Below are 22,244 nucleotides of genomic sequence, written 5' to 3' on the forward strand. Positions count from 1 at the left end.
GAAGACAGCTGACCTTGTGAAGGCTAAGGGAACAGAGGCCAACTGGCAACTCTGCTGTTTACTACTCAGTCCTGGGTCACAGATATAGGGCTGATTGACAGGGAACCTGGAATAGATGAGGAATGTTCATCAAGATTCAATCTAGTCTTTGAATGCTATTTTCCTATGAAAACCAAGGCTTGTCATTAAATGCAATCCCAAAATTTACTACAGTTAATCACCAAAATCTTGAGCAATCCCTCACAAAGAGAAGTAATCTTCCTGTGATCTGATCACTAGGTTCTTACCTACTAATGAGGCTAATCTGTTTCTCACAAAAGACTATCAACAGCTTCACCATCATCATTATCTAAATATTTAGGCCCCTTTGAGAAAGAAATCAAAAAAATTTATGTCTCAGTGTGATTTTCCATAAATACATAATTGCAAACTGAAAAACTTCATTGCGCTCAAAGGAACTATACTGATAATCTTTTTAAGCTAAGTTAACACTTACCAGGAAAGAACTATGAACACTGAACTAGATATTATTCCTTCTCAAAGGCCTAAGTTGCCATCTTTGTCCTTCTTCTCCCCCTCATTTTTTCATTTTTTTTCCCCCACCACATTATGACTTGGTCTCATTAACAGAAAATAAGAAATTAAAAGCAAGTGCTTACACTGAAATGGAATTTATCACAATGATACCTTCCCACTCTTCCATTATGGAATTCAGTTTCTTATGTTTGAATGTTTCTAAATAAAGAGACTGGCTTTTTTCTTAACTTCTTTGAGACACTCTTAGAACACTCATAATTTGTTCTCTGTTTTCACTGAATGTTAAAATGGCTCTGAAATTATATAAACTGTATTGAACAGATGACAGAAAATACAGAGGAAATGCAAAGAGACAGTACCTGGAAAAAAGAAACCCATGAATCTGGAGTTTAAAATATGTATTAATCAAGAGGCAAAGGTCCTATAAATAGCAAGTTTGTTGCTTTTATTTCTAAAGAAAATATAGTTACAAGTAAAAGAAAAAGAAATCTTATCTCTTCAGAGTCCCTTCAGAAATTCCCTTTGTCCTTTTGAAGATGAAATATATATCTTGCAGCTATTCAAAATGAACTGAATGATAGCTATTCATTATCATGATGGGTAATTAAGTCAGACAAGTCCTCCAACATAGTTCTTTTGAAAAAGCTATGCTTTAAATAAAAAAATAATAATAATGTTGGATATTTTCAATCTTTTTTTTTTTCAGTTGCAGAGGTATGCACAGAAAAATAATGGCCATGGTGTTTTTAGAAGCTTGTAGCTGAAAGGTTTCAGAAAGAAGCTAGTTTCCTACTGATGATTGATTTAGCCTGAAGGAGGGGAAAAAAAGAAATGACAATGCAATGAAATAGATAAGCTGCAAAACACCAGGCAGGAAAGGAGAGGAAGGACCCATTTGGAGCTGAGGCCACCAAAAAGAAATGCACTATCAGCCTCAATCTGTGAGAAGCCAGCTTGTCTTCATCATTGTCTGTGAAAATAATTTGTACTAAATTCTACCTGAAAGGTAGTCAGTAGTTCTGGGAAAGATGTTGGTCTCAAATCTCAAAGGATTCTGCCTGACTCAACTCATGCACCAATGCTCTTCTGAAGGTCAAAACTGTATAATGATCTTGGGGAAAAGCCAAACACCATTCTTTATAAAGTTGACATTCTTGAGGAAGAACACAATGGGCATGAGAAAGCTCTAATTAAGCATCATTTATAAGCGAGGGAAGATAGGGTGGCACAATGAAAAGCAATCAGTATTTATTATGAGTGTAAAGCATTATGCTAAGAAATGGAGATACAAGTAAAAGCAACAGTCCTTTTATCAAGAAGCTTCATTCTTCCAGGGGAAACATGTATAGTTATAGATAAAATAATTAACAAAAATAGCTAACATTTATGTAGCACTTATGTGCCAGGCACTGTGCTAAGCACATTACAAATTATAATCTTATTTGATCCTCACAATAACACTGGGAGGTAAGTGCTATTATTATCCCCATTTTATAGATGAGGAAACTGAAGCAGACAGAGGGTAAGTGGCTTGCTCAGGATCACACAGCTAAGTGCCTGAGGTTAGATTTGAAGCCAGGTCTTCCCAGACTCCAGGCCTAGAGCTCCATCCACTGAACCACCTACAAGATATAAATAAAGGTAAATTTAGAAGGAAAAGTATTAGTAAGTGGGGAAACCAAGAAAGGACTAAATAGTTTGACTCTGACATGAGTTATGAATGAAGCCAGGAATTCTACAAGGTAGAAGTCAGGAAGATTAGCATTCTAGGTGAGGAGGACAATGAGTACAAAGATAGAGGCCAGATATGGATATCCATATGTGAGGAACAGCAATGAGGCCAGTATGGCTGGTAATGGAGTAAGTGAAGAGGAGTAATGTGAAATGAAACTGGAATAATATTAAAATGACCAAGATAATGAAGACCTTCAAATGCCAGACAAAAGATTAAAACTTGATCTTAGCGGTAATAGGGAGCCATTTGAATTAATTGGGGACTGAAGGGTTGACATGGTCAGGCCTGTGCCTTTAGAAAGCTATGTGAAAGATGGATTGGAGCGGAGAGACTTGAGACATAAAGATTAATAAAGAGGCTGTTGTCATAGTCCAGGTTAGAAACAATAAGGGCCTGAGCATGGGTGGTAGCCATATGTATAGATGTGATGTATCCAATAAATATTGCAGAGAAGGATTTGGCAAATGATTGCATGTGTGTGTATTATGTATTATACTACACATGATATATACTATATTATATATGATACATGTATTATATAAATAATATATATATGCATTATACATGCATATAATATAATATATATGTATATAGTTAACCTGTCTCTATACTGGTATATCTATCTACATTTTAAAACATAAATAGATATAGAATATGAGAGAAGTCAAAGAAGGCTCTGAGGTTGTGAACATGAGGTTGTAACTGGAAGGATAGGGGTGCCTTACATAGTAAGGAGGTTCATTTGGAGTCAGAGAAACTAGGTTCATTTCTGGCTCTGCTCCTTACCCATCTGACTTTGAACAAGTCCCTTCTCCTCTATGGGCCTTGTATGGTGTGCAACCCACCCAATAAATCTCAAAGATCTCTCAAGGTGCAAGGAGAAAGTTTATTCCATTCTCATGAGAAGCAGGCAGTCACTCTCACCATATGGGGAGGGTGGTGATGGTGAAAATGAGACCCTGAGCACAGATAATAGGGGTAATATTCCCTGACATAACATTAACCCCCACTGCTGGCTCATCCTCATTGACTGAGAATGTGACCTTACATTGTAAGTGCAAAAACTACAGCAAATGGGAAACCACACATAGATTCAAATTTAAAGAAAGACATACCTTTTACTGACCCTGAGACATGTTCTTTCAACATATGAGCTAGGTAGATTAAGACTGAGTCAATCTGCTCTAAACTCTCCTAGAATTGGTCCATCCCCCATAACCTGGGAACTATTTGTCAGTAAGGAAAGTCAGGGGAAAATAGGAACCTGATCCTATAGCTTGGTTAATTTATAATTTTCCTTTTGGAGAATTATCAAATTTTCCATTCAGTCTCATTTTCTTTTCATGTAAACTCAAGGGGTCAGGCTTGATCCTACAATCTTATGTGTATAGAAATTAGAAAGACATTCCTGCCTTCTTCATTGACCAATATGAAGAAAACAAACCTAACTAATTATTACTAACACTCAAAAAGCAACAATCACTATCACTATGTAAATTGAATTGTATGGACTTATTATCACAATGTCACTAATGAATGAAAACATGGAGAAAAAAATATATCTCTAGCTCTTCTCAAGTGTGAAAATATGTCTCATATGTGGAATATATCAGCAGCTCAAATAGCTTAGTGGAAAGAGCATTACTAGAAAGGACCTCAGTTCAAACCCCAGTTTTGACATTTATGGTTTATGTGACCAGGCAATTTAACTTATGCAGGTTTTGACTTCTTCACTTGTAAAGCAGGAAGGCTGACCTAGATAATTTCAAAGGCCCGTTTTCTAAGGATTGTGATTGCAGAAGCTAATCTATATGTAAAAGACAAGAGGCTGAAAAAATCATGACTGTGAGAAGCTGGCTGCCAAATACTGAGTGAATTACTTTCTGTGCTTTGGGTCTTTAGCTTCTCTACCCATAAAGTGAATGTATGGGTTTTCTTTAATCTCCCAAATTTAATCAAGATGAAATAACAAGATACATCATCAGCCACTTCACAAAGTATGTCAATGAACCCTCAGACCTTTATCACAACATATCCTTGTGCTTTTTTACTAAACCTCTTCTGGAAATTTAGCTCAAATCCTTTTATTTTGCATTTTCTCCTAAAATAGGTAGCTAACTGCAAGCCATTTCTCCTGGGAAAGAAAATGGGTATATTTTTCAGAAGGCATACAAGCTATGGCTTACATTACCATTCCTTTTATAGGAAGTCCTATAGCATTCTTTTTTCCAAAATAGGCAAAAATCTTCATAATTCATCCTAATTCTAATGCCCGTTTTACTAAATTAAATATGTAATCATCAGCAGCCATGAAGAGGAAGGCATATTCCTTTGACCACATATGGCAGAATTGAACTTGAAGCCTGTGATGTCATATTCCTCTTCCATCCAAGGAAATGGATTGTCCTTACCTGTTTTGGAGTATGTTTGCATACCTGTCCTGTTTATCTTGTGCTCTCTTCTTATTTTCTTCAAACTGTTCCAAGACACCTTTGGATTTTCCAATAGGCAAATGAGGAGGAAGTAAGTTTCCATTCTTTGTATTTCCCCCAAACAGTTGGGGTTTTGCCTGATATTTTGTAAAAATACTAGGTTCACTCTGTTGGTAATAAAAAAGAAATCCTTATAGTTACTCAAATACAGGATATTTGTATGATTCCCCTCAGTTCTTTATAAAATAGGGTCATTTCCACAAAATGACATGATTCTAAACAAGTAATTCTGTAATTTTGAATATTTCACTTTAGGATTTAGAAAAACAGATTCTCAAGAAAACATAAGTGACACTACCTATTGAAAATAAAACTCTTGGAGAAACAATCAAGAATTTCATTAAAGAGAATAAAAATAATGAGACAATATACCAAAATTTATAAGATACAGCCAAAGTAGTACTTAAGGGAAATTTTATTTCTCTAAATTCTTATATCAATAATATAGAGAAAGAGCAGATAAATGAATTAGGGGGAAAAAACAAATTTGAAATCCCTAATTCAGCACCAAATTGGAAATGCTGAAAACCAAAGGTAAGATTAATAAAACTGAAAGTAAGAAAACTGTTAAACTAATAAATAAATCAAGGAGCTTGTTTTAGGAAAAAACCAATAAGATATATAAACTGATTCATTAATTTGATTAAAAAGAAGAAAAAAGAAAAAAAATCTAATAAATCCAAACAGGAATCACATGATTTTCTCAATAGACACTGAAAAAACTTTTGACAGATATAGCACCCATTCCTATTTAAAAAAAAAAAAAATTGGAGGGCACAGGAATAAATGGAATTTTTCTTAAAATAGTAAGTAGTATTTATGTAAAATCATCAACAATCATTACCTATAATGAGGATAAGCTAGAAGTTTTCACAGTAAAATCAGGGGTGAAGCAAGGATGTCCATTATTACCATTATTATTCAAAACTGTACTAGAAATATTAGCTACAGCAATGAGAAGAAATAGAAATTGAAGGAATTAGAATAGGAAATGAGGAAACAAGCTACTATGCTTTAGAAATGGTATGATGGCATACTTAAAAGAATCCTAGGGAATTAACTGAAAAATCACTTGAAACAACAACTTGTGATAAAATGACTAGTCTACAAAATGCAGCAGCTACAAAATGAGATGAAAAGAGAAATTCTATTCAAAATAACTGCAAACAATATAAAATACTTGGGAATTTACTTGCTAAGAAAAACCCAAGAACTCGATAAATACAATTACAAAACACTTTCTATATAAATAAAATTAAATCTAAACAATGAAAAATTATCAATTACTCATGAGCAGGACAAGCCAATATTATAAAAGTGATGATTCTATCAACTTATTCAATAGCATGCCAATCAAACTGTCAAAAAATTTATACAGCTAGACAAAATAACAACAAAATTCATCTGAAGAACAAAAAAGGTCAAGAATATCAAGAGAACTAATAAAAATGCAAATGAGGATAGCCTAGGCAAACCAGATCTCAAACTATATTAAAATGCAGTAATCATCAAAAGTATCTTGGTACTGGATAAGAAATATAGTGGTGGCTCAGTGGAACAGATTAAATACACAAGAGTAATAAATGAATATAGTAACCTAGTATTTGATAAACCCAAAGATCTCAGCCTCTGAGACTGACAAAAACTGGAAAACAATATGGTTAAAAACTAGGTATAGACCAGCATCTTATACTATACACCAAAATAAGTAATTATATGATTTAGATACAATCCAAAGTGTGATATCACAAGAGAAAGGAATAGTTTACCTGTAAGATCTATGAGAAAAGGGAATAACTTATGACCAAACAAGAGAAAGAAAGCATTACAAGAAGTAAATAGATAATTTTATTATATTGAATTTTAAAAGTTTTGCACAAACAAAACCAATGCATCAAGATTACAAGGAAAGCAGAAAATGGGAAATGATCTTTACAGCTAGTATCCATGATAAAGGTCTCATTTCTCAAATATATAGAAAACTGGGTCAAATTTATAAGAATACAACCATTCCCCAAATGATAAAGGGTCAAAAGATAGGAACAGGCAGTTTTCAGATAAAGAAATCAGCTATCTATAGACATATGAAGACGTGTTCTAAATCATCTCTGATTAGAAAAATGTAAATTAAAATAACTCTGAGGTACCACCGCATAATTATCAAATTGGCTAATATGACAAAAAAGGAAAATGATGAATATTGGAGAGGATGTGGGAAAATTGGGACACTAATGCACTATTGGCAGAGTTGTGAATTGATCCATTCTGGAAAGTAATTTGGAACTATACCTAAAGAGCAACCAAACTGTGTATGCCTTTTGATTCAGCAATACCATTAAAAGATCTAGATTCCAAAGAGATCATAAAAAGAGAGAAAGAACCTACATGTACAAAAATATTTATAATGACCCTTTTCATGGTGGCAAAATATTGGAAACTGATGAGATGGCCATCAATTAGGGAATAGCTAAACAAGTTGTAGTATATAAATGTAATAGAATACTATTGTGCAAAGAGAAAAGATGAACAGGCTGATTTAAGAAAAACCTGGAAATACTTATATGAACTGAAACAAAGTGAAATGAGGATAATGAGGAAAACATTATACATACTAACAAACACTGTGTGATGATCAATTATGAATGGCTTAGCTCTTCTCAGCAACATAATGATCCAAGACAAAGGACTCATGATGGAAAATGCGATCCATATCCAGAAGCAGATCAAAGGATATTTTTTCAACTTTATTTTTTCATGTTTTTTTCCCCTTTTGGTCTTTTTCTTCTTTCATAACTATGACTAATATGGAAATAGGTCTTACATGATTTCCAATATATAATCTATATCAAATTACTTACCATTTTAGAAGAGGAGGAGAGAGAAAAAGGACAGAAAATGTGGAATTCAAATCTTTGTAAGAATATATTAGTAAAAATTACATATAATTGGGGAAAAATACTATTTGAAGAAAAAGTACAGAACTATTCAAGTAACAGACTCCCTGAAAATTAGACTGACCCGGATAGAAATTAATAACCAAATAACCACAAAAATTTAAATAAGTCAAAAGATTTTAAAAAGAAGAAACTATAAGGTACTTTATATAAAATATAACTGACCTTGAAAATAAGTCAAAAAAGGAAAAAAAATCTAAGAATCATTCTACTGTATGAACCAAAAAAAGTTTGAACACCATGCTTCATGTTATAATATCATGAGTGAAAACTTACCAGTCCTATTAGAATTGGAAGGCAAATGGAAGGCAGAAATAATCTACTAGTCACCCGATGAAAGAAATCCCAAAATGAAAACTTCTAGCAATATCATAGCCAAAACCAGAGCTTCTAAGCAAGATGAAAAAACAAAGAAAACAAAACATTCTGAGCTTCCAGAAAAGATAGAATTCAAATACAGAAGAACCATGTCTAGTTCACACAAGATTTGGCAGCTACTGGCATAAAGAAGGAGAGCTTGGAATATAATATTTCAAAAAGTAAAAGATATAGGCTTACAACCAAAAAATAATTTACCCAATAAAATTGAACATGATACTACGAGGAAGAGGAGGAATGGATCTTTAATGAAATGGAAGACTTCTAAGTATCCCTGCTGAAATGGCTAAAGCTAGGTAGAAACTATAAAATATAAACACAGGAAATGAGGGAATATTAAAAAAGTAAATATATTTGAACAGTTGGAAAAGCCTATACAAACAGAAAAATGGAAAGTGAAGCCACTCTGAGATTTCAAGTCATTACTATTCCATTGGCAAAGATGAAAAAAGAGGGCAATGACAGATGTTGTAGGGATTATAGGAAAATGTGTTCGAGTCATTTTGGAAAGTCACTTGGAACTTTGGAACTATAAAATTTTAAAAAAAACTATTTTGTGGATACTTTTTGACCTGGTGATACTATTTGAAGCAGGTTGTGGTCCCTTTAAGAAACTGTATTTCCTATTAATCTGTGATCCCTTTCAGATTCTCAGCTCCTTCTGGGTAAATAATATCCCCCTAGATAAGTTATCTTTCCAGGATGCCAGGGCCTTTGATTCAATTAGAAATCCTGGTGAAAAAGCACCCCTTGAAGTACTGCCAATTCTAATAAGAGATCCAGGCTGTCCCAGCTTCCACTGGGTCTGACCTGCTTGGGCTGTCCCAGCCTCCCCTAAAACCCAATATAACAGCTTCCTTCAACCAAGGTCTTTTGCAGATAAACCTATATAGCTCACTCAGCTATCAGGACCCTTCTGTCCACTGAGAACTGCATTCTCTCAGTGCAAAACTCCATTTTCTAATAGATCTGTCACTACAGAAGTCAGTTTCTTGGTAAAATGATTTCTATCCAACAATAAACTTTCATTTTGCAACTAATAATTCGGGAATGAATGAATTCTTTCACTCTTAAAACCTGCGGTCGATTTAAAGGGGATTCTTAACAACTTTCTTATTGCCATCATCCTCTAGACCACCAGGAATCTAGACCACTCAAACTATATCATATTGATGTAAAAGGTGTCCCTAGAGGAGCAGGAATGAGGGGGTTATTTAAAAAGTTAGTATCTAATTTTGATTTCCTTTCAGCAAATTTTAGCAGTATCCTGCAGTGCTGTTTTAATTTAAGTTTCTTAGTTTTGAGATCTTTTAACCCAAATTTGTCTGTTTAAGAAACAGTCTAAGAGAGAATCCTTAGGAATAGAGACAGAGGTAGATTGCCTCATTTTTTTTTTTCCACAAGTTTTAGATTTCCTGGATTCTATAGTGCCCATCCTACCAGGCATCCCTGGAGAGGGAGAGAGGTGACAGAAGTTCTCTGATTAAGGGGATTTCTGCTTAAAAAACACAGGAATTCCAAGTCCAGGCATCCCCAGCCAGTCCCAACAGCCCACATCTTCCCGGGTATTTAGGTGTCCCAGCTATAGAAGGCTTACTTCACCAAAATTTTGTAACACCAAATGTAGAGGTATGAGAAATGAGGGTTGAAAGATCCTCTGGCTGATGCCACAGGCTTTGCAAAAGGATTTGCAATCCCAAATGTAGGTAAAGTTTGTGGCAAAAAATGGGTTTATTACACTGAGAAATAACTTCTCAGAGAGTTAGCTCCAAAGGTATTAGCAAAGCTAACCTTTAGCAAAGGTGGGTTTACACTAAGAAATAACTTCCTCAGTGGGCCAAATCCTGTTAGGATTTTTAGCAAAGGTAGGTTTTTTAGCAAAAATGGGTTTACATTTAGAAAAACCAACTTCTCGGTGGGCTTTACTGATTAGGAATTGGCCAAGGTTTGGGGTTCAGCCTTTGATTATATTGGGTTTTTGTGGCCCGAAGCTAGACAATAATGTCCAGATGAATTTGAGGGACTAATTTTCAATTCAATAAAGGGTGATGATTATGCACCGGGCCAAGATCTCCAATTGAATTATAGGAAGAGATTACCATATGAGAATTTCCCCTATGAACAGAAGGATGGCCCCCCTCCAGGTTGGGAGGGATTTAAGATTTTTAAGGTTTCTCTAACCCAGGTCCATCCTCCCCCTCCAAAGATCAAGGGGGACACAGTTTACATCATTATTATCCTTCCCTTCAGTAAATTAAAGAAAGAGGAAATGGCCCCATATATGCAAAAATATCTATAGCACCTAGATCTTTTAAAATGACAAAGAAATGGAAATTGAAGAGGTACCCATCAACTGGGGAATGGCTAAACAAATTTTGGCATATTAATATAATGGAATATTATTGAGCTCTAAGAAATGATAAGACTTATATGAAGAATAAAGGAAATATAACCAATTCAGCAGTTATATTATACAATAACAAGGTAAAGACAAACAACTTAGAAGGATTTTAATAAAAACTCTAATCAACTCAAAAATCAGCTGCAATTCAGAGAACCCATGATGAAACAAAATGCATAGTGTTACTACTGGGATTATATCCCAAAGAGATTATAAAGAAGGGAAAGGGACCTGTATGTGCACGAATGTTTGTGGCAGCCCTTTTTGTAGTGGCTAAAAACTGGAAACTGAATGGATGTCCATCAGTTGGAGAATGGCTGAATAAATTGTGGTATATGAATATTATGGAATATTACTGTTCTGTAAGAAATGACCAACAGGATAATTTCAGAAAGGCCTGGAGAGACTTACATGAACTGATGCTGAGTGAAATGAGCAGGACCAGGAGATCACTATATACTTCAACAACAATACTATATGATGACCAGTTCTGATGGACCAGGCCATCCTCAGCAACGAGATCAACCAAATCATTTCTAATGGAGCAGTAATGAACTGAACTAGCTACGCCCAGAAAAAGAACTCTGGGAGATGACTAAAAACCATTACATTGAATTCCCAATCCCTATATTTATGCACACCTGCATTTTTGATTTCCTTCACAAGCTAATTGTACAATATTTCAGAGTCTGATTCTTTTTGTACAGCAAAATAACGTTTTGGTCATGTATACTTATTGTGTATCTAATTTATATTTTAATATATTTAACATCTACTGGTCATCCTGCCATCTAGGGGAGGGGGTGGGGGGGTAAGAGGTGAAAAATTGGAACAAGAGGTTTGGCAAATGTTAATGCTGTAAAGTTACCCATGTATATATCCTGTAAATAAAAGGCTATTAAATTTAAAAAAAAAAAAAAAAAGAAAAAGAAACAAAATGCATAACTTCTGACAGAGTGGTAATAAACTTAAGATGCAGAATAAAACATATATTTTAAACATGGCCAATATGTGATTTTTCTTGCTTGACTATATATATATATATATATATATGTTTGTTACAGGGTTTTGTTTTTCCTCCTTTTTTTTTCAAATGGTGGGGGAGAGGCTAGAGAAGGGAGATTGTACAGAGATGGGGGGAATAATAAGAGAAATAAAAAACAAATGCTTGCTAATTGAAAAAAAAGTTGTTGTTTTTTTTTTTTTAATGGAATTGAAGTCCTTTCTACCTAACAAAAATTTTAATGCAGTGCTTAGGGATGTAAAAATCTTTCAAATGAAATGGCATAATGCCAACTGAATACATTTCAAGGAAACAACAGCAAATTCTTAATAGTAATGTGAGGGAAGGGAAGATTACATTTCATTTGTTAATTAATTTAATTTTAATTACTACTGCTCAGTTGCAATTCAGATAGTAATTGGGCTAATAGGTCTCTGTCAAAAATATCTCATGTCATTGAGAGAATGCTGACAAGTTTCTTTTTTGCCTTCATAATCCAAACTCAAATTCTAAATGCACTAAGAAGTGCATTAATTCTTTCAGCTCATTGGGTCTCAATTTTAGTACTGAATTCCTTCTAGAGAGTTTAGTTTATGACCTAGATCCATAAGTCACTAGACCTCCATCAAATGCAAAGGTGAACTGAAAAATATTATAATAAATGATAACTCACATTTTTTTAAGGCTTTAAAATTTACAGCGTACTCAGATTCAGGAAGTAGTAGAGGAAAGAACTGAACCCAAGTTTTCTGAAACCAAGTCCAGTACTATTTCTATTGAACCATACTTTCTCTCTCCCAACCTCCCTTCCTCCCCCCCACTCCCCTTTGCTCAATTTAATCAGAGCAACAGTGAACACTAGGGGAGCAGGAAAATAGACTAATTAAAAATGATTACAGATTTAAGATATTTAGAAGCTATTCCTGGGATAGGTACTGAGTCACCTAATATAAATGGACAAATCTGTCATTGTACTATGTCCTATTTATCTCTTCTGAACATTCACTTTCTTTAAGTGCATCTTTTAGAAGGCAGCATTAACTAGGGGCTATAAATCACCTGGAACTTCTTAGAAAATTTTGCTGTCAAAATTCTCCTGCAAAATCTAATAAGCAAAATTGCATTACTTGTCTCAGAAAAAAAGTGATGCAATATTTGATACTCCTCAAGAAAGGTTGAAGCCCACCCATACTTGGTACAATTCTATTATTAATTATCAAATAACAAAAATAATTTTTCCATCACATCTATCCCAACACATAACTCATCTATTAGAAATTCTCTTCAAATATTATCTTTGAGATATACATTTCCTAAGACATATTTAAAGATTTTTTTTTAAATTCTACTTTCCTTAAAAATAATGAAATGACTGTAAAGAAATTACATAAATCAGACTCACATCATCAGAGTTCTGTTGGGAAGTTTTGGCGTGTCTCAAGGGGGCACTGAAATCCAAAGATGCTGAAAGTGATTGTGAATTCTCTGGATAGACTTGGGATCCAAAGAGGAATTGGGAATCAGTGAGGCTGGAGTAATCATTAACATTGTTATTCCAACTAGATGATTTATTGGTCCTGGAATAATGTAAAAATAGAATAATATGCTTCAAGTCAAGAATGCTTCAAGTATTTTGAGTCAATTAAATTCTAAAGTAATAGGATTAAAAGATCATTGAGCGCAACCCTTTATTTTATGGACAAGGAAAATGATTTATCAAGGTGAAGTAACTCACCAGAGGTTATAGAAAGAATGAATGAATGAAAAAGTATTTATTAAGAACCTATTATGTCCAAAGCACTGTGCTAAATGTTGTAGCAATACAAATAAGAGAAAAAAAAAAGCAATACTGTCTGTTCTCAAGAAGTTCATATTCTAATATGAGCAATAAGTATATGGTTAAACATTTTCAGACTCCAAATTCAATACTCTTTCCACACTATTATATCTCCTTTCTAATTTACAGACAGCCATTTCAGTCTTTCTTGTCTTACTAGCAGCCATTTCCCTCAGTATTGTGTCAACAATGTTCTATTAGGTATCAGTTAAAACTAAAGTATTACCACTCTAAGTATAATAAGCATTGTTAATAAAACATCAAGAGAAGTCCTGAATAACTTTCTTAACAGAGAAATTTAGTTAGCACTTCCACTAATACCAGCATATATTATAAAGGGCCATATTCATCTTTGAAAACATTGGAACTAAAGAAATATAGTACATTGTGTTCTAAAGATTTTCATATAGTAATGCACTGTTCCTACAATTGATGAGGTTTAAATTTAGGGAATCAAAATGAAATTAGGGTTTCTGGTGGTCAGGGAGTTAAATGATAGGGTCTAGTGGAAGGTTTGGGGTTCAGAGAACCAAATGGAGAGGTTTGGCTCTCCTGCAACCCCTTGAGATTCAATGCAAGGGTAGGGAGTTTTGGGGACTCCCTTCTGGTGGCGCAGAGGTTCTCTGTAAAGGAATTTACAGACCTGGAAACCTAGATTGATAAGAGGTTTATTATGGGGACTGGAAGTAAGGTTAAAGTCTGCTTAGGAAAATAGGTAAGGATAAAGAGAGGATGACACTGGAAAGAGTATTCCAGTGGACAGAGGCCTTTGGCATGCCAAGCATAGGGCTGGCATGTTTGTAACCTCTGCAAAGAGAGGATTTTAGTTTGGCTCTTTCATAATAGGGGACTTTGGCTACAAGCTGAAAGGGGCTCTTGGATGGAGTCCCAAGTTGGCTCCTAGCTGGGTTTAAGCCTGACCTGGAATTTGAATTGAATTCAATGAGTTTCAGGACTGAGCCAACCCCACCCCAGATAACAAGGAAACTGTGTTTATCCCTGGGGCAAAGTCCCTCATTGAGGCAGAATTGAAGGAGATTTTCTCCTTTAAGGATTTTCAGAGTTTTGGGGTCCCCTCTTCATTATGGCTTTTTGTTTCTTGTCCATTTATTATAATTATAATTGACTCACAGATTATAATATTATAACAACATACTAGAGTCTAAATGTGTTCATATAAGTAAATTTTGCCCTAGCTTAGGATATGTACAAATATTCAAAAATATAAACAAGAACAAAAATGATCACACCCCTTGCCCCAAATAAACCTCAGAAAACAACTAATAAAATAACAAAAAAATATGATCATGGATGACTGGACATTTCTGGTATTTGCTGATTTTTAAAGCTTCTACAACCCATAATTCTACCATATTAAAAACTCTTGTCCTTTTATTTTTTGTCTACCTGTATTTTACGTAGTAATACTTTATTTACTACTTTCAAAAGGGACTTTATCATTTAGTGTAACTTTTCTCATTTTACAAAAGAGGAAAGACACTTGGTCAAGGAATAATCAATTGTATAAATTCTCATCATTTTTTGTAAAAAATTATCCCATTACATGTATACTTATATTGTATTTAATTTATACTTTAATATATTTAACATGTATTGGTCAACCTGCCATCTGGGGGAAGGGGTGGGGGAAGGAAGGGAAAAATTGGAACAAAAAGTTTGGTAATTGTCAATGCTGTAAAATTACCCATGCATATAACTTGTAAATAAAAAGCTATATATTTTTTTTTAAAAAAGAAGAAAGCATTAAAAAAAAAAAAGAAAGAAAGAAAAATTCATTTTACCTCTACTGTGTTGAATTTGGTAGTTATTTGCTCTCTTAACTCTTAGGTAATAGTAAGCAATATTAGCACAGAGATGCCATATTGTAGAAGTCAGTGGAGCTGAGTTGGTTCTCTGGTTCCACCATATACTAGGTATACAGGTGAATCACATAAACCTTTTAAGCCTGTTTCTGTGATGACCGTGTTTAGCACCCAGAGTATATTAAAATCAGCCGGAGTCAAGATAAGGGAAAATCCTTGATCTTTATTCTTTTTGGAGGTGAAGGGGAATGGCAATACGAAGTGAGAGCAATCACAACACGAATCCGGCCAGAAGTGCCTCTCCACTCCTCCCACAAAATCCTCTAGTCAATCTCCTACAGAACACATAAAACTTGTAGAGAGAGTGGGCAGGGCCATTCTTTCTCCAAGCATATATTAATAGAGTATTGGCCAATTGCTAATTAGCCTCAAGTGCTCGGGACCTCGGTGCAACGATTCAAGAGCTTCAGCCCATTACATATTTCCTTAGTTATCTAATAAAGATAATATTTCTACCTACTTCCCAAGGTTGTTATAAGAAAGATACTTGGTAAACCAATTGAAATATGAACTAAAATTAATGTCAGTTCCATTTGAAAAGAATAGACTTCAGGGCAGTGGATAGAGGACCAGCCTTAAAGCCAGGAGGACCTGAGTTCAAATCTGGCCTCAGACACATAACACTTCCTAGCTGTATGATCCTGGGCAAATCACTTAACCCCAACTGCCTCAGCAAAAAATAAAAAAGAAAATAATAGATTTCATACTATATAGGTCAGGATAAATAAAAGAACACAAATGTCAAATTTAAATTAGAAAATTGGGCTATCAAGTGCTATCAAACTATTTTAAAAATTAGTAGCCCAAAAAATAACAAAGAGCATTCATTTTCAAAATCTAAAATTTAAAATAATTTAATAGTATATACATATAATACATATCCTAAGCAAGAAGAATTTTTGTTGTCATTAGTGAACAATAATGATTAGCTACAACAAAAAGGTGAAGGTGATAATTCTTACATGGACCCACTTCTGGAGCTTTAAGTTGAATAGATTCAAGCCCAGTTTCTTAAACTGTGGGTTGTGATCTCATATGGGGTCTTGTAACTGAATGTGGGGCTCATGAAATTACAATTTATCATCAGTAAATATTTGATTTGTGTATCTATTTTCTATACCTATATACTTGAAGTCACATAAAAATTTCTTAGGCAAAAATGGGCCACAAGTAGAAAAGGTTTAAGAAATCCTGCTTTATAGTCTATACATGTATATAGACTGGGAACAATGTGAATATTTAGAAAATGCTTGTTGAATGAAACTGTTTCCTCATCTGTTTTCCCTATGACCCTTCCTATGATCACTTTATCGAGTCCTGTTCTCAGTTACCATACCACTTTCTATAAATTTTTAGCTACATGTATTGTCTTTCTCTTTTAGAATGTAAGCTCCATGAGTACAGAGATTGCCTTGCTTCTTTGCATTTGAATTACCAGAGTGCACAACAGTGCCTAGTAAACTCTTAACATGCTTTCTCATTCATTCATTCATTCAATTGTTTTTAGTTCTCAGATATCAAAGATCATATGTCATACTTTTGTATTTCTCATAGTTTCTAAATCAGAGCTGGAGTAATCACTTAGTGAATAAATTTATTGAATTAAATTATTTCTTTAATTGGATTATAAAGTAAATAGCATGGGTTGTACCATATATTTTTTCTGTATCTCCCCATAATGCCTAAAACAACGGTAGTCATATAATAAATGTTTAATGAATATATTTATTGAATTAAATTTTCTTCTCAAATGCACTCAAACAAATGTTTATGGATCAATTTATTGTTTTCCTTAGAAAAGACCAGACAGAGTAAAGAAAGGCCTCATGAGCTTGAGTGGCAATAGACTGCAGCATCCATTAGTGGAAATTTTCTGCTAGATAAGTGCAATCTTCCTGGATAGGTAATAGATAAATGCAGCCACAAGGTCTTCCTTAATCTACAGAGATATGTTCTTATAAAAACTTACCCCGGGCCTGAGGGAACACTGAGCATTTCTTTGATATTCCAAACGTTAAAGTTCATTTCTTCAGATTCTATTAGAAAGAAAGCAAGCACATTAATTAAGTCAGCTCAAAGAATAATTTTTTTTCAAATTTTTCAATAATTTTTTCAAAATTTTTCAAAAGCAATTTACAATTGCCCATTCTGTGGAAATCATAATGTTCTGACAGTAGTATTTACATTATATTGCCATCAAGACATTTTTTTTTACCACCATAACAAGGACCAACCTTTCCTGAGGAGACATTTTTGGTGACTTTGTATAAAAACACAAAGTACTTCAATCTAGTCAAATTTCATAGCTATTAACTGGTCAGGCCTACATTTGAACTCTGGCATGACCTTGGACATACCAGTTCACATCTTTGGACCTTATTTTCCTCATTTTTAAAATAAGAGATTTGGACCAGATGATCTCTATAGTTCCTTTAGTGCTAAATGTATGATCCTCAAGGCCCTGTGAGACAAGTTATTACAGTTTATCTTCATTTCACAACTCAGGAAACTTATATTCATAGAGATGACACAAAATCACAAAACTAATAAATGTCAGCAGTGGAATTCAAACCTGGGTTTGAATCTGGGTTTTTTCAGCATTCTTTCCTTTATATCATGCTCAATAAATTTTAGGTCTTGCCATCAGAAAGTTTATGTTTTAGTAAGAGTGATTCAAAAATACACAAATAATTACAATACCAGGCAGAATGTGACAGATCAAAGGAAAGGTCAGAACAAAAAGTTCTGAAAATTCTGAGCTTTCACTGTGTTCACTTTGAAACTAAAATTGAGAAATACATCCTTTCCCTCACTAAATCACATTACTTGGGGGAAGTGGTATGTTCAGACTGTACCACATCTGTCAAATGAAAGATATTCACAATTATTGAAAATTCCTATCTCTGACAATGTTGCAAAATGAACACCTAGTCAATTGCTATCATGTTCTTCTAATTAGGAGAGCAACCTAATACTTTATTAGTAGTTTGTAAAACGACTTACAAAGCAGTATAAATTTGTACGGGATTGTAAAAGTTTAATTTTTCAGGAAATTGAAAAATTCTTCAGTTATGTTTAAGCTGGTCATCCAGATAGAGGAGGCATAATTTTAGGAAAGGAAGAATTCCACTCATCCCATGAAATCACACATGTAGATCACCACCTAATTTAAATACATATATAGATACACATACTCGCTTAAACATTCTTACCTCCAAGTTCCTCAATTTGCTCATTTCTCATGACCTCTACTCTCATCTCAGCTACATGCAAAGATGATCACACTCTCAATTTTGCTAACATCCGCAAATATTCTACATCTATGAAATGATCTCTGAAATAATAATCCATTGTCATTCTACCTCTCTCTACCTTCTAATCCAAAACCCAATTCTTTATCTTCACTGTGACCTCCAATTCTGTGACTCTAGTTTTTTAATCAGGTCATTACCATGGCACCATTATATTCTCCACTATTCCTCAATTTGATTATTTAGTGAATAAGTTCAACACTACACTGTCATTTTAAATCTCTTCCCTTTGTTATCCTATCACTGATCTAGCCTGGACAAGTCTTAGTCCTTGATTACTTCCACCATTTGTTGGTTTCAAACCCAAACACATTCTGCCAAAGGAAGCTGGAGAAAATTTCAAAAATCATGCTGGCTGGATCTTTTAAAGTATATTTTTCATAATCTCAACTGGGTCCTCACTGATATAAGGCAATCCTTTCTCCATCTCCCTAAATGACTCACTATACCATTCATCACAGCAATATTTCCAAACACTTTCACCCCTCCTCAAACTCCTCATTGTCCCCCTCTCCTCCCATCCTCTCAGTTAAGAACCTTGTCTCATATTTTACTGAAAAAACTAAAGCCATCTCCCCAAAGCTTCCTCTTCCTAAACTTAAATTCCCCAAATGCCTTCTGCCATTTTCTCCACCTTCACTTCATCTCACACATTGAGGTGTTCTGTCATGGTAAGTCCAATTCCTCTACATGCACAAGTGACTGATCCCATTCCATGTTTTTGTTTTGTTTTGTTTTTTACCAGTAGACTATCCCTGCTATAAACCCACTCTTTCTTATCTTCAATCTTTCCTAGTCTACTAGTTCTTTCCCTACTATCTATAAACATGCCTATGTCTTCCCCTCATCAAAAATCCCCCACTTGATCCATCCATGCCTGATAGCTACTGTCCTATATCTCTCTTCCTTTTTGTAGCTAAACTCCTTAGAAAAGCCATTTACAATAGGTGCCACCTTTCCTCTTGACTGTTTTCTTCAACACTCTACAATCTGATTTCCTACTCATTATTCAATCAAAACTGCTCTCTCAAAGTTACTAATAATCTCTTTTTTTCCCATTTAAAATTATTTTATTTTTTCCAATCACACATATAGTTTTCATCATTCACTTGTACAAGATTTTGAATTGCAAATTATTTTTCTCCCTTCTTTCCTTCTTCGCTGCCCTGTCATTTAAGACAGCAAGCAATTTGATATAGGCTATACATGTACAATCATATTAAGCATATTTCCGAAACTAATAATCTCTTAATTGCCAAATCTAATGTTTTTTCTTAGTCCTCATCCTTTTTGACATCCTTGTAGCCTGTAACACTTAAATAACCTCTTCTGCTTAATAATTTCTTTTCTCTAGCTTTTTGTGGCACTATTCTCTCCCAGGTCTCCTTCTATGTATCTGACCACTCATTATCTCTTCTTTGCTGGATCTTCATCTGTGGGCTCTGTCCTGAATTATTCCTCTTGTCCCTTCAAACTTTTTCTCTTAGTAAGCTCAGCAGCTTCCATGGGTTCAATGATCATTTCTATGCTGATGACTATCAAATCTACTTATCTAAACTTAACTTCTCTGTTGACCTCCAGCAAAAATCTCAAACTAGATGTTCCAGAAACATCTTAAATTCAATATAGCTAAAACTGAACTCATTATCTTTTCGCTTCTTCTTAACTTCTCTATTACTGTTGAAGAGTACCATTCTCCTAGCTCCCAGGATCATAATATAGGTCTCAACTCCTCACTCTCTTTCTCACCCCCCAACAATCTATTGTCAAGGCCTGTCAATTTAATCTTTGTAGTATCTCTCCTAATTGCTTCCTTCTCTTACTCACAGGAGTACTACTCTAGTGCAGGCCCTATCACCTCTAGCATGCAAGCTGGTCTCCTTGCCTTGTCTCTCCTCATTCCTGTTCATTCCCATTGAGCTGCCAAACTGATCTTGTTCAAATACAGGTCTGACCATGTCACATTTCTACTCAATAAACTCCAGTGTTCTCTATCACAACTCAGGATCAAATGTAAAATCCTCTGTTTGGCATTCAGAATGCTTCACAAATCATCCTCCTTCCCTTTACTCCCTCTCAACTTTCTTATCCCTTACATCTCCATCCTCGAGGTACTATGAGATCCAGTGACACTGATTTCTTTCTTTTTCCTTGCACAAAACAGTTCCATTTGCAGACCCAAAATTTTTGCTGGCTATTGTCCACCAGGCTTGAAATGTGTTCCAGCATCTCCACCATCGGTTTCCTTCTAGTCCTAACTAAAATTTTACCTTATATAGAAAAATCTTACCTTACCTCCCTTAATTCTAGGACCTTATTGATTATCCCCAGTCCATCCTCAATAAAACTTGTTTGCACATAGTTGCACAATCCATTAGATTGTGAACTTCTTGAACAGGGACTTCTCTATTTACAATACATAGCACACAGCAGGTGCTTAATAAATATTTATCCACCAACTAATTTTAACTGATTTAATCTGATTAACATTGACTTAAACAAATATGCAAAAGACATACAAATACTGAGATAATTAATACTGAAGCAGTAACTGTCATTTCTTTATTGTTCAATCATTTCAGTCATGCCTGACTCCATGACCTCATTTGGGATTTTCTTGGCAAAAATACTAGAGTGGTTTGCCATTTCCTTCTCTAACTCATTTTACAGATGAGAAACTGAGGCAAATAGTTATTTGCTCAGGGTCACACAGAATACTAAATAAACACTGAACAAATACTGAATGAGAGTAAATAATAACATTTATGTTTTACACTCCCTAACTTTATTTTGGGAAGACTATTATACTGAAATATAAACAATTCTTTAAAAATAGATCCAATTTACTTGGGCATTCAGAGTCTGTTTCTTATTCTAAAATGATAATGCAAATCAGCAGATTAATACATTATTCAGAAACCAAGAAGCTATAAGGTCTGTGCTTTGCAATTAAATACCAGGCAAAAAATGGTTATGCATATCACTTTCTCCTTTTCCTAACTTTCCATCATATAAAAAACAATTCATAAACACTTGGTGCTCTCTATACAACATTAGGCCTGTGACTATAAGAAGTAACTTAACCTTCTGAGTGCCTCTCAGTTTTCTCAGAAAATGGGTTATGATCTAGCTCTAAATTCTAATATCCTAATTGAGCAAGAAAAATGATTAAATTGTCCATACCTTTTGACTTAGAGGTTTAACACTGGGCATACACCCCAAGAAAATCAAAGACAAAAACAAGGATCCAACATACCAAATACAGCAAAATCTTCATCATACCACTCGGTAGAAGCAAACTAAGTTTATGTCTGTCAAATGAAGAATGTTTAAACAAAGTTCAGTATGTGACTATAATGGAACATTACTCTGCAGTATGAGAAATGTAAGGAATTCAGAGAAACAAGAACATTTATATGAACTGATTCAATGGAAAATAAGCAGAATCAAGAAAACAATAGATATAATGATTAAAACAATGAAAATGAAAAGATCACTTAATAAGAAGTTCAATTGTTTGTGAAGGAAAAATTCAACTAAATTCCCTAACAATAGATAATGAAATCTACCTCTCCCCTCTTCAAAAAATTGGAAGAACAATTATTGCCAACCAGAATATATACATTATCAGATTCAATATTATTCTTAATTGTTTTTGTCACAAAAGAAAGTTCAATGAGAAAAATGTGCTGAAAGATTGTGAAGTAAGGATA

At 34.3% G+C, this 22,244-nt stretch overlaps 1 protein-coding gene across 1 annotated transcript in view; it reads right to left on the reverse strand.

The window, feature by feature from the left end:
• Positions 1-22,244, reverse strand: part of CCDC36 (coiled-coil domain containing 36) — a 69,651-nt gene that overhangs the window by 40,418 nt on the left and 6,989 nt on the right. The window contains exons 2-4 of the mRNA XM_031959306.1: positions 17,190-17,256; positions 12,903-13,077; positions 4,708-4,871 (exon numbers count right to left, since the gene is read on the reverse strand). Coding sequence (XP_031815166.1) covers positions 4,708-4,871; positions 12,903-13,077; positions 17,190-17,245 — 395 coding nt within the window. The 5' untranslated portion in view covers positions 17,246-17,256. The remainder of the gene's footprint in view (positions 1-4,707; positions 4,872-12,902; positions 13,078-17,189; positions 17,257-22,244) is intronic.

The sequence above is a fragment of the Sarcophilus harrisii genome, chromosome 1 (assembly GCF_902635505.1).
Source record: "Sarcophilus harrisii chromosome 1, mSarHar1.11, whole genome shotgun sequence".
NCBI classification, from domain to species: Eukaryota; Metazoa; Chordata; class Mammalia; order Dasyuromorphia; family Dasyuridae; genus Sarcophilus; species Sarcophilus harrisii.